This window comes from Rhinopithecus bieti, unplaced genomic scaffold (genome assembly GCF_001698545.2).
Source record: "Rhinopithecus bieti isolate Rb0 unplaced genomic scaffold, ASM169854v2 scaffold_70516, whole genome shotgun sequence".
Taxonomy (NCBI): Eukaryota; Metazoa; Chordata; class Mammalia; order Primates; family Cercopithecidae; genus Rhinopithecus; species Rhinopithecus bieti.
In genome coordinates, this window is record NW_016826783.1 from 404,409 (window position 1) to 417,160 (window position 12,752).

Consider the following 12,752-nt stretch of genomic DNA (forward strand, 5'->3'; position numbering starts at 1 on the left):
GAGACGGAGTCTCGCTCTGTGGCCCAGGCTGGAGTGCAGTGGCCGGATCTCAGCTCACTGCAAGCTCCGCCTCCCGGGTTTATGCCATTCTCCTGCCTCAGCCTCCCGAGTAGCTGGGACTACAGGCGCCCGCCACCTCGCCCGGCTAGTTTTTTTTGTATTTTTTTTTTAGTAGAGACGGGGTTTCCCCGTGTTAGCCAGGATGGTCTCCATCTCCTGACCTCGTGATCCACCCGTCGGCCTCCCAAAGTGCTGGGATTACAGGCGTGAGCCACCGCGCCCGGCCGCTGTTTCTTTCTTCTCTTTGCTTTGGGTAGTAATTATTAAGGACCACGGAGGAGATGATTGGCCTTCAGAGTTGTCTGTCTCTGACTTCTCTGGGTGGAATCTTGAGGCAGTGCAGCCTCGTGGCAAGAACCTGGGCTTTGGACTAGACAGGCCTAAGTGTGAATCCTGCCCTCACCATTTTCAAGCTCTGTGGGCAAGAAACCTGTCCTCTTAGAATGCTCAGTTTCCTGAAATGTAAAATACGAATACTAATGCCTACCTCTCACTTCTGTAATAATTCGAAAATGGGTGCTAGGAGTATAGCAGAGTACCTCGTATTGGGTAGGCGCAGAGTGGGAGAGAGGCCTATAAGAATTAATTTTAAAAACCTGGCGGAGCATGGTGGCTCATACCTGTAATGCCAACACTGGGAGGCCAAAGAGGGAGGATCACTTGAGCACAGGAGTTTGACACCAGCACGAGCACCATAGTGAGACACCATCTCTACAAAAAAAAAAAAAAATTTTTTTTTGAAATGGATTCTCACTCAGTCGCACAGACTGGAGTGCAATGTGGCATGATCTCAGTTCACTGCAACCTCTGCCTCCCGGGTTCAAGCGATTTTAGTGCCTCAGCCTCCCAAGTAGCTGGGATTACAGGCGTGCGCCACCACACCCGGCTAATTTTTGTATTTTTAGTAGCGACAGAGTTTCACCACATTGGCCAGGCTGGTCTCGAACTCCTGACCTCAAGTGATCTGCCCGCCTCGGCCTCCCAAAATGCTGGGATTACAGGCGTGAGCCACCTCACCCGGCCAAAAAAATTTTTTTTAAGTAGCTGGGCATGGGGGCGCATGTCTATGGTCCTAGCTACTGAGGTAAGAGGCGGCAGCAGTGAGAGGATCACTTGAGCCTGTTCTGGTCAAGGCTGCAGTGAGCCATGATCACTCTCTTTAGGAGGAACTCAGGATGGTGTCATGACTCATTTTGTAATTCTGATACAATGTAAAGATTTTAGCCTTATGGGGCCAGCTTCCTAACTGCCTCCCACCTTGGGCTAAAAATGTCCTGCAGTTAGCACCCCATAATAATAATAATAGTAACAATTACTAACATCTGGGCTTTGTGGAAAACATGTTACAAGCGTTGCTACATTTCACCTTCACAATGACTTGGTTAGATAGGTCTTGGTATTCTCCCCATTGTACAGATAAGGAAATGGAGGCTCAGAGAGGGTAAGCACCTTACCCATGGTCACACAGCTAGGAAGTTTCAGAGCCAGAATGGAACTGTGACTTTGAAGCCCAATATCTGAGTTGCTGAGCACCTCAGTTTTCTGTGGTGCTAAAGAAGGAGGAAATAAACATTCTCTGGTCTGGTTCTTGGAGAGTTCACAAACTCCTATTTTATTTTATTTTTATTTTTATTTTGTTGAGATGGAGTCTCACTCTGTCACCCAGGCTGGAGTGCAGTGGCGCAATCTCAGCTCATTTCAACCTCCGCCTCCTGGGTTCAAGTGATTCTCCTGCCTCAGCCTCCCGAGTAGCTGGGACTACAGGCGCCTGCCATCACGCCCAGCTAATTTTTTGTATTTTTAGTAGAGGTGGGGTTTCACTGTGTTAGCCAGGATGGTCTCGATCTCCTGACTTCAGGTGATCCACCCGCCTCAGCCTCCCAAAGTGCTGGGATTACAGATGTGAGCCACTGTGCCCGCCCCTCAACCTCCTATATTATAATGCAAAGATCGTAGGAGCTCTGTGGCCATGTAGATCTCCCACTCACCTTGACCTCCACTACCTCCGGCAGAGCCCTAGGGATCCAGAGTCTGGCTGGCCACCTGGCATCACTTTCAGCATCCTGTCCTGAGCAGTGGCTGGTTCTGGGACTTGCTTATCTGGCATGGTCCTCAGCTCTAGGCAGAATTAAACTGGCGGTACAGGAAGTCCCAGCTGCACAAGCCTAGAAGAAAGCCTCGGAATGTTCTCAGAACAATAAGCCTGAAAAAGAAGGGCAGAGTCACCACAGCAGCTGGGCTTCTGCAAGGGCCCGGGGACATCCTGTTCTGAGGAGCCCAGCCAGCCAGCAGGGGACTGGAGATTGTGGACTGTGGGGACCTGCAGACTTGGGACAGAGCTTCCATCTGCATTCACATGTGCTGAGTATGGAGAAGGCAGCTCTCAGGGTCTGAGAGGCTCCAGGTAGCAGAGCCTGGCCTGGGAGGACAAGCTTCAGGCTGTGATCTCCTTAGAGGAGATGAGGTTACAGAGGAAGAGAAACTACCAGGGAGGAGTATAGAGGCGGAGAATCAGAGGTCGAATTGGGTAACTTTAAGTTTCCTTCCGGGCCAGAGCTGCTGGTTGGCTCGCGCCTGTAATCCCAGCACTTTGGGAGGCCAAAGCAGGCAGATCACCTGAGGTCAGGAGTTCAAGACCAGCCTGGCCAACATGGTGAAACCTCGTCTCTACTAAAAATACAAACATTAGCCAGATGTGGTGCTGCATGCCTGTAATTCCAGCTACTTGGAAGGCTGAGACAGGAGAATCACAAACCCAGGAGGTGGAGGTTGCAGTGAGGAAAGATCATGCCACTGCACTTCAGCCTGGGCAACAGAGCGAGACTCTGTCTCAAAAAAAAAAGTTTCCTTCCAACCCAGGCATCTAAATTCATCTCCCTTTGAGGGGTCTGAGTGAGGGGGTCAGGGTGGGGGAACCGGGGCTGCTGGAAGCCTTTGAGGGGTCTGAGTGACGGGGTCTGAGTGACGGGGTCTGGGTGGGGGAACCGGGGCTATTTTTAGTAGAGACAGTTTCACCATGTTGGCCAGGCTGGTCTTGATCTCCTGAACTTGTGGTCCACCCACCTCATCAGCGTCCCAAAGTGATAGGATTACAGGCGTGAGCCACCGCACCTGACCAGTTTTCTTTCTTTTTTTAAGAAAATATTTTGTAGAGACAGAATCTCTCTGTGTTGCCCAGGCTGGTCTCCAACTCCTGGGCTCAAGCGATCCTCCCACCTTGGCCTCCCAAAGTGCTGGGTTTACAAGTGTGAACCACTGAGCCTGGCCCCAAGATGGTTTTCTGAGACCCTAAGACCCAGACCTGCTTCCTCCCTCATCCAGGGGGCCTGTTTGTCAACTCGATTCTGAGTTTACAGCATAATGCCAAGAAGAAATGAGAGTAAAACAACTATTCACCCTTCTTCCTCCAGTCCCCGCAGGTAGCCCCAGGAAGGGGACCAGTACCAGGGTGAGCTGGGTTAGGAAGGAACCGACCAGTGCCGGAGTGAGCTGGGTTAGGAAGGAACCAACCAGTACCAGGGTGAGCTGGGTTAGGAAGGAACCCCCGTGGGCTCTTTAGAAAGCCGTTAGCTGGGCCCATGTGTCTCTCAGAGCGCAGGAAAGGGGCTGGCCCAGTTCTTCAGGGCCATTTTGACTTCATGAACATAAGAGACAGACCCCTGTCCTTTCCATCTGAAGAGGAGGTTCAGGGCTGCCTTTTGTGCTCCCATATCATGCTTGAATTCCCCTGTAATGATTTTTGGGCTCCATGGTTCTCTAACGATCTCTGGGTAACTCAGCCACAGACTCTCAGAGCCTGTCATCGCAGGGGGATGAGGACGCTCCGGCGTTTCCTGCTCAGGCCTGTTTTCCTCCATCTCTGTCTCTGGCAGCAGGTGGGGAAGCAACCTAACCAGGGCCTGTGTGTGGAGTCCCATCACAGAACAGGGCTCATCAGAGTCAGAACTCAGGAGCTCAGATGTCAGGGTTTCGGCCCAGTTTCCTGTCGCAGGCCCAAGCTCTGACCCAGTGCCTCATGTCATTGATTTGGGTCCTTCCAGAGTCAACCGTCAGCCTTACCGTTCCTCCCGTTGTAAAGCTGGAAAACGGCAGCTCGACCAACGTCAGCATCGCCCTGCGGTAAGTTCCCGGGCCTGGTGCTGTGCTCAGCTCCGCTCAGGCCCTGCAGCTGGGTCAGTCTGTTCAGATTTCTGATGTGCTGCTCCTGCCTCTTACCTGTAAGACAAGCCATAGAAAAAGGGGTGGTGCTAGCCCTGGGCTGCAGGGTGGGATCGCAAAGGCTGACCCCCACTCTGAATCCTCACTTCCCCTGGGAGGAGAAGGAAGGGGTGCTTCTCCCAGAGACGGGGGTCTTTTACCCGCATGGGAAGAGTCCTGCGTGACCGGCAGTGGAGGCCAGATTTCAAAGCGATTCTAAGACTAAATATTTGAAGAGAGCCCCGAAGGTCAAGCGACAGGGGCCTGAGCTGCTGGTTGGCGCTTCGGAGGTTGCTCTCAGAAGCAGAATTGGCCAGGGCCGGGCGCGGTGACTCAAGCCTGTAATCCCAGCACTTTGGGAGGCCGAGACGGGCGGATCACGAGGTCAGGAGATCAAGACCATCCTGGCGAACACGGTGAAACCCCGTCTCTACTAAAAAATACAAAAAACTAGCCGGGCGCGGTGGCGGGCACCTGTAGTCCCAGCTACTCGGGAGGCTGAGGCAGGAGAATGGCGTGAACCCGGGAGGCGGAGCTTGCAGTGAGCTGAGATCCGGCTACTGCACTCCAGCCTGGGCGACAGAGCGAGACTCCGTCTCAAAAAATAAAAAAAAATTAAAAAATAAAAAAAAAGAAGCAGAATTGGGCGCGTCGGGTGAATGCCACTCACGCTGGGCCTTGTCTGGGAGTCTTACTTGCTGCCATCTGCTGGCTTAGACACAAGCGTTGCGACCTAGTCCAGTCCGTGCCAGGGAGGCTCCCACCGCCTTCTCTGCTCTTAGCTGCTTTGTCCTGCCCTTGCCTCCCGGCCATGAGGATTCCCTGATGAAGACCTAGAGCCCTCTCCTTCTCTCTATGCCTCTCCCGCTTCCTCGCCTCTCCTGCGAGATCTGGCCTGAAACCAAAGCTTTGGTTCCGAGGCCCCTAGCAGGCCTGCCATTCCACTCCCAGCTCCTTCTGTCTCTGCACACCCTCCTCCTGCAAATCCTACAAGTCATGTCTTACCACAACTCTCCAGGCCCCTGCAGTGGCCTCCCACTGCCTTTCAAATTAACTCCAGGCCTCTAAACCCAGAGCCAGGGCCCAGGACGTGGCTTCCAGCCAGCACGTCTGCCTTCTCCTGTCAGATGCCTCTCCCAGCTTTCCAGGCCCAGACTGCTCCCTCCTTGTTCCCTGCCTGAGCCCTCTCCTCCTTCAGTCAAATTCTGGCCCTCACAGAAGGCGGTGCTCAGACCCGACAACCTCGGGAAAGCCTTTCCTACCGGAGCAGGCAGCCATGGTCCTGGGCCTCCAGATGCCTCATTTGTCATCCACACCCAGTTTGCTTTCTTCTCTGTTCTCACCCTACCCCAAAGGGATGGACACCTGGTCTCCTGATTAAGACAGGAAAGCCTAAGGAGCAGGGTTTCCACCTGGCTACCCATCAAGGTGGAGCACATAACATTTCCTAAGCCTAATTGCTTGAGAGTTGAAGGCCAGATGTGAGATCCAGAGGGGTGGTTGAGATCTCACTATGTCCAGCTTCGCAGCAGTAATTAGACTCTTGTCCTCCACAGGCCACCATTAAATGCAACCCTGGTGATCACTTTTGAAATCACATTTCGTTCCAAAAATATTACTATCCTTGAGCTCCCCGAAGAAGTAAGTAACCAATCTTAACGGATGGGTAGGGAAACGCTAGCTAGGTAACAGAACACATTTGAATTAAGAACTGGTGGAAACAGGTCTCCTAGGCGGCCCCTGTTCCATCAACCTAGAAATCTGTGATTATTGCTTTCTTGTTCTCTTTGCGGATGAGTATCGTATGCCATTAGATGGAATTAAGAAGGTGATAGTGAGGAACCTGAGGCAAAAATCGTTCTGGGAATGTAAAAGTTCTTAGGATTTTCAGCTGGGAGTGGTGACGCACGCCTGTAATCCCAGCACTTTAGGAGGCCAAGGTGGGCGGATTACATGAGGTAGGAAGTTCGAGACCAGCCTGGTCAACAAGGTGAAACCCCATCTCTACTAAAGTAAACAGGTGTGGTGGCACGCGCCTGTAAGCCAAGACACTCAGGAGGCTGAGGCAGGAGGATCACTTGAACCCAGGAGGCGGAGGTTGGAGTGAGCCGAGATGACCCCACTGCACTCCAGTCTGGGCGACAGAGCGAGACTCCGTCTCAAAAAAAAAAGTTCTGGCCGGGCGCGGTGGCTCAAGCCTGTAATCCCAGCACTTTGGGAGGCCGAGACGGGTGGATCACGAGGTCAGGAGATCAAGACCATCCTGGCTAACACTGTGAAACCCCGTCTCTACTAAAAAATACAAAACTAGCCGGGCGAGGTGGCGGGCGCCTGTAGTCCCAGCTACTCAGGAGGCTGAGGCAGGAGAATGGCGTGAACCCGGGACACGGAGCTTGCAGTGAGCTGAGATCCAGCCACTGCACTCCAGCCTGGGCAACAGAGCGAGACTCCGTCTCAAAAAAAAAGTTCTTACAATTTCCTAAGGCCTGGCTACTCCAAGGGCATTCCAGGACCTGCAGAACTGGGCTTCCTTAGGAAGACAGCATCTCAGGCCCCATCCCAAACCTACTGATTGAAAGTCAGCACACTAGCAAGATCCCAGATGGTTTGAGTCCACATTAAAGTTTGTGAAGCCTCATTCTGAGACACCATTGGTTGGGTGTCATTTCCAAACACCAGTGCCAAAGGCTGTGGGATCTAACAGCGATCATCACCCATAGCTTTATGCAGGTATCTATTTGTGTGTACCCTGCTTCCACCTTCCTGAGAATTTGAGCCAGCTGCTATTCAATTAGATAAAAAGCATCCATACAGGAGGTGGTAAATAAGGGTTTAAAAAACAAGATGGGCCGGGCGCGGCGGCTCAAGCCTGTAATCCCAGCACTTTGGGAGGCCGAGACGGGCGGATCACGAGGTCAGGAGATCGAGACCATCCTGGCTAACACAGTGAAACCCCATCTCCATTAAAAAATATAAAAAACTAGCCGGGCAAGGTGGCGGCGCCTGTAGTCCCAGCTACTCGGGAGGCTGAGGCAGGAGAATGGCGTAAACCCGGGAGGCGGAGCTTGCAGCAAGCTGAGATCCGGCCACTGCACTCCAGCCTGGGCAACAGAGTGAGACTCCGTCTCAAAAAAGAAAAGATGAATGCACGTCACTCAGGGTGAGTAACTTCTGGAGAGCTATTGTACAACACGGCGATACAGTTAATAATCATGTATTATTGCATGCCTGAGAACTGCTAAGAGATTAGATCCTAAATATTCCCACCACAGCTGGGTGCAGTGGCTTGCACTTAGAGTCCTAGCTACTCATGTTCTTAAAAAAAAAGAAAAAAAAAGTATATGAGATGATGGATATATTAATTAGCTTGATTTAATCATTTCACAATGTATGCATGTATCAAAGCACGTTGTATCCTGCAAATCTATACACTTTTTATTTGTCAATGATACCTTAATAAAGCTGGTGGAAGCGGGAGGAGAAGAATGCAGGGATGAGATCAGTAGCCATGAGGCACATCGAGATGGGCTGCAAATCAGCTCTGAGCCCCCTAGGAAGCAAACAGGAATGAAACACGATCAGTCTTAAGCATGTGGGAATCTGTGATCTGAAAAATGTAGCATCGCTGGCTGCAGAGACGTGTACCTGTAGTCCCAGCTACTTGGGAGGCTGAGGCAGGAGAATCACTTGAGCCCAGGAGTTCAAGGCTGCAGTGAGCCACGATTGTACCACTGCCCTCCAGCCTGGGTGCTGGAGCAAGACTCTGTCTCTAAAAAATTAAAAATAAAAGTAAAATGTTGAAAAATAACAGCATTGCTGAGAGAGAGGTCTCGGAGTGTCCAGCTAAGGGGACCCTGCCTGAGAGGGAGATCCCCCTGCTGGTGAGCACCTCGATAGGCAGTGCCATTTTCCACACCTTCTCTCTTGCCCTGGGTGTGAGCCCAGCATGCAGAGCCGGTGGGTTCTGACAGCACAGCCCTCTGAGCCACAGATTAAATTCAGACTCTGGGAGGAACAGATGCTGATTGCTTCGTTTAGGGCCAAACATCTAAGTCCAAGTGTCATCTTTTTATTTTTATGTATTCATTTATTTTTTATTTATTTATTTATTTAGAGACAGAGCTTCACTCTTTTGCTCAGGTTGGAGTAAAGTGGCGCAGTCTCACCTCACTGCACCCTCCGCCTCCTGGGTTCAAGCGATTCTCCTGCCTCAGCCTTCCAAGTACCTGGGATGATAGGCGCCCACCACCAGGCCCGGCTAATTTTTGTATTTTTAGTAGAGCGGGGTTTCACCATGTTGACTAGGCTGGTCTTGAACTCCTGACCCCAGGTGATCCACCCGCCACGGCCTCCTAAAGTGCTGGGATTACAGGCGTGAGCCACTGCACCCGGCCATTGATTGATGGATTGATTGAGACAGAGTCTCGCTTTGTAACCCAGGCTGGAGTGCAATGGCGTGATCTCAGATCACTGCAACCTCTGCCTCCTGGGTTCAAGCGATTCTCCTGCCTCAGCCTCCCAAGTACCTGGGATTACAGGCACACACCACCACGCCCGGCTAATTTTTGTATTTTTAGTAGAGATAGGGTTTCACCATGTTCGCCAAGCTGGTCTTGAACTCCTGGCCTCAGGCGATCCGCCCACCTTGGCCTCCCAAAGTGCTGGGATTACAGGCGTGAGCCACTGTGCCCGGCCCAAAGTGTCCTCTTTTTAAAATCAGGGAGTCTCAAGCAAAGGAAACCTGACATCAAACAAACAAGCCTGGGCTGTAGGAGTCCTTGAACCTGGAGCACAAACAGATCCAGCAAATCCATGTGTCAGTCAGGGTAGCGGTGACCCTTGGGGCCAGGGGCGGTTGGAGGAAGCAAGCGGGGCTTCCGAGGACTTGGGAATGTTTCATTTCTTCATCTGGAAGCTGGATGCGTTCAGTCTGTAGACATTTCATCAGGCTGTGATTTGATGTGTGTACTTTTCTACCTGTATGTCACAGTTCAGTTTTTTAAAAAGTCTTCAACAGTGAGAGCCTGGGCGCGGTGGCTCACATCTGTCATCCCAGCACTTTGGGAGGCTGAGGCGGGTGGATCGCTTGAGGTCAGGAGTTCAAGACCAGCCTGGCCAACATGGTGAAACCCCATCTCTGCTAAAAATACAAAAATTAGCCGAGTGGTAGTGGTATGCACCTATAATCCCAGCTACTCAGGAGGCTGAGGCAGGAGAATCACTTGAGCCTGGGAGGCAGAGGTTGCAGAGAGCTGAGATCACACCGCTGCACTCTAGTATGGGTGACAGAGTGAGACCTTGTCTCAAAAAAAAAAAAAAGAAAGAAAAGAAAAGAAAAGAAAAGTCTTTCACAATGAGAGTCAAACCATTTTAGTGTAAGATGGCATTTATGGGCACCCACCTACATTTCAGGCTCCTGCCGCACTGGTCCTTCCCCACCCACCTCTCACCACTCCCCTCCACTACCTGTGATACTGGAAGCCTCTGGTTAGAACATGGGAGTTGGGTGGTCTAGGAGCCAGGCCTGCGAGCCTTGGGTAAGTCACTTCACCCCGACATAGCACCGTTTCCTTATTCGCAGCCGTACGGTGAATAATGTCTACTTCACAGCCCTGTGAAGATCAAAAGCACTAGCAAGTATAAAATGTCTAGGATTGGCCAGGTGCGGTGGCTCACGCCTGTCATCCCAGCACTTCGGGAGGCCGAGGCAGGCAGATCACCCAAGGTAGGGAGTTCAAGACCAGCCTGGCCAGCATGATGAAACCCGGTCTCTACTAAAAATACAAAAATTAGCCAAGAGTGGTGGTGGGTACCTGTAATCCCAGCTACTTGGGAGGCTGAGGCAGGAAAATCACTTGAACCTGGGAGGCAGACGTTGCAGTGAGCCGAGATCGCACCATTGCACTCCAGCCTGGGTGACATGAGCGAAACTCCACCTAAAAAAATAAAAATAAAAAAATGTCTAAGATCGTCCCTGACACACAGAAAGCACTCAGTGAAAAGCAGCGATTATCATTTCATTGTCTTGTATCAGTCGATCAACCGATTTTCTCCCTTCCTAGTTCCAGAAGGGATTTAGTGGCCACTTAACAAATCTCCAGGCAACATTGGAAGGAATATCTGTTAAAAATAAGAAAAAGTGGCCAGGCACAGTGGCTCATGCCTGTAATCCCAGCACTTTGGGAGGCCGAGGCGGGAGGATCAGGAGGTCAGGAGATCGAGACCATCCTGGCTAACACGGTGAAATCCTGTCTCTACTAAAAATATAAAAAATTAGCTGGGTGTGGTGGCGGGAGTCTGTAGTCCCAGCTACTCGGGAGGCTGAGGCAGGAGAATGGCGTGAACTGGGGAGGTGGAGCTTGCAGTGAACAGAGATCGCGCCACTGCACTCCCAGCCTGGGGGACAGAGCAAGACTCCATCTCAAAAATAAATAAATAAATAAGAAAGAGTGGCAGGAAAATAAAAGAGCCAGGAGTGGCATGTGTTACGAAGATGTAGCTTGTGAGACGTGGACCATAAGTTGGATTCGAGGCTTTGCTGCAGCCGCTATACCATTTCCATTGTTCTGCCAAAGTCCCTGATTTCTGGTGCTAAGAACAAGAAGGCAGTGCTTCAAGGGTCCTCATTAAGAAGCCACTGCAGGGTGCAGTAGAGTGCCTGCAGTTCCAGCTACTCAGGAGGCTGAGGCAGGAGGATCGCTTGAGCCTAGGAGTTGGAGTGATCAGTGAGCTACAGACACATCACTGCACTCCAGCATGAGCTACAGACCAAGACCTGCCTCTTAAAAATAAGAAGGCCAGGCCGGGCGCGGTGGCTCAAGCCTGTAATCCCAGCACTTTGGGAGGCCGAGACAGGCGGATCACGAGGTCAGGAGATCAAGACCATCCTGGCTAACACGGTGAAACCCCGTCTCTACTAAAAAATACAAAAAACTAGCCGGGTGATGAGGCAGATGCCTGTAGTCCCAGCTACTCGGGAGGCTGAGGCAGGAGAATGGCGTAAACCCGGGAGGCGGAGCTTGCAGTGAGCTGAGATCCGGCCACTGCACTCCAGCCTGGGCGACAGAGCAAGACTCCGTCTCAAAAAAAATAAAAATAATAAATAATAAAAAATAAGAAGGCCAGGCACGGTGGCTCACACCTGTAATCCCAGCACTTTGGGAGGCTGAAGCGGGTGGATTGCTTGAGCCCGGGAGTTTGAGACCAGCCTGGGCAGCATGGCGAACAGAAGGTTCAAGTTGGCTGTGGGCGCTACAGTGTCTCTCCTTTTGCTTAGTAAGCTCGCGGAAGGTGGGGCTGTGGGTGATGCGTCCCTCCATTCCCTAGCGTGTAGCATGGAGCTAGATGCCGGCGGTGCCCTCAGTAACGGTACATGGCATCGGATTGAACCTCAGTCTTCCTAACAGGTGGTGGTGCCTCCCGGAGTGACAAATTCCTCTTTTCAAGTGACATCTCAAAATGTTGGACAAGTTACTGTTTATCTCCATGGAAATCACTCCAATCAGACCGGGTAGGCTGGCCTCAGCGCGTGTGGGCCTCACGTGACAAGAAGGGGGCCGTGCTGGGCGCGTGGAAGTCTCCTTCGGAAGCCCCGCCTCAGCTCATCCCGGTCCCCAAACTCCTTTCCAGCCCAAGGATACGCTTTCTTGTGATCCGCAGCAACGCCATTAGCATCGTAAACCAGGTGATTGGCTGGATCTACTTTGTGGCCTGGTCTGTCTCCTTCTACCCTCAGGTGATCATGAATTGGAGACGGAAAAGGTAACCCCCCGGGCCATACGTGCTGTCTTGGGGCCACTAGGAGCAGGGCGTTCCAGCAAGGCCGCCGATGGCGCAGCCTCCGACGTCCCCTCTACCCTTCTGTCTGCCTGCCCTTTCCAGAAAGTTGTCCCAATGCGAAGTTGTCCCAATGCAAAGGCTCGGGGAGCCTGGGTCGGACTCCCGTGCTGGGCATTTCATCCTTTGCCCAGCTCAGCCCCTCCCTGAGAAAGCAACAAAATGGGGCTCGTTAGTTTAGTGGAGAATGGTCGGGGAGGGAGGGAAGTCCACCGTGAATCTGCTCTGCACTGGGTCCACCTGGCCCTGGAGGATTGCAGTGTCAAGTCCTGTAGACTCAGCCTTCGGGATGAAGCAGTCCCACCTCGACTTGCAAGGACCCAAGCTGTCCTGCAGTCACCCTGGCCACGTGGGCCTCCTGGGGGGATGGCAAGCAGATAGCCAGGAGGGAGACTCTCTTCCGGAGGCCTCCCCGACTCCCCTCTGGAGCCAGGACTTGAGGAGCAGAGAGATCTTGGGCAGGGGAGGAAGGGAGGAGTGAAGTAGCTCTCGAGAGGGCAGGGATTGGGTGGCATCCATGGTGGGAGCAGGAGGGACCTAAGGACAGTGCCCTGCTTGAGATGGGCCGAGTCCTCCTTCCCTGTGGCCTGGGAGCCCTGTCCCTCCCATTCCCCACAGTGGTGCCAGTCCTCACCCCCGGCCCTGCCCTGCCCCTCCAC

General features: G+C 52.3%; 2 protein-coding genes across 7 annotated transcripts in view; one reads left to right on the forward strand and one right to left on the reverse strand.

Moving 5' to 3' along the window:
* The window catches only part of SHPK (sedoheptulokinase), a 44,143-nt gene extending 36,198 nt beyond the window's left edge, over positions 1 to 7,945 (reverse strand). Inside the window, exons 1-4 of one of the 4 annotated variants that reach the window (XM_017863595.1) lie at positions 7,903 to 7,945; positions 7,710 to 7,807; positions 4,120 to 4,275; positions 2,049 to 2,225 (exon numbers count right to left, since the gene is read on the reverse strand). The gene's annotated coding sequence lies outside the window, so the exon portion shown is untranslated. Of the gene's footprint in view, positions 1 to 680; positions 704 to 2,048; positions 2,264 to 4,119; positions 4,276 to 7,709 lie in introns of those variants that run through there. The other 3 variants (XM_017863593.1, XM_017863594.1, XM_017863596.1) reach the window with 3 other exon arrangements.
* CTNS (cystinosin, lysosomal cystine transporter) overlaps positions 1 to 12,752 on the forward strand; it is a 25,572-nt gene that overhangs the window by 7,235 nt on the left and 5,585 nt on the right. For all 3 annotated transcript variants that reach the window (XM_017863599.1, XM_017863597.1, XM_017863598.1), the window contains exons 4-7: positions 4,101 to 4,179; positions 5,814 to 5,898; positions 11,664 to 11,767; positions 11,887 to 12,018. In XM_017863599.1, coding sequence (XP_017719088.1) covers positions 4,101 to 4,179; positions 5,814 to 5,898; positions 11,664 to 11,767; positions 11,887 to 12,018 — 400 coding nt within the window. The remainder of the gene's footprint in view (positions 1 to 4,100; positions 4,180 to 5,813; positions 5,899 to 11,663; positions 11,768 to 11,886; positions 12,019 to 12,752) is intronic.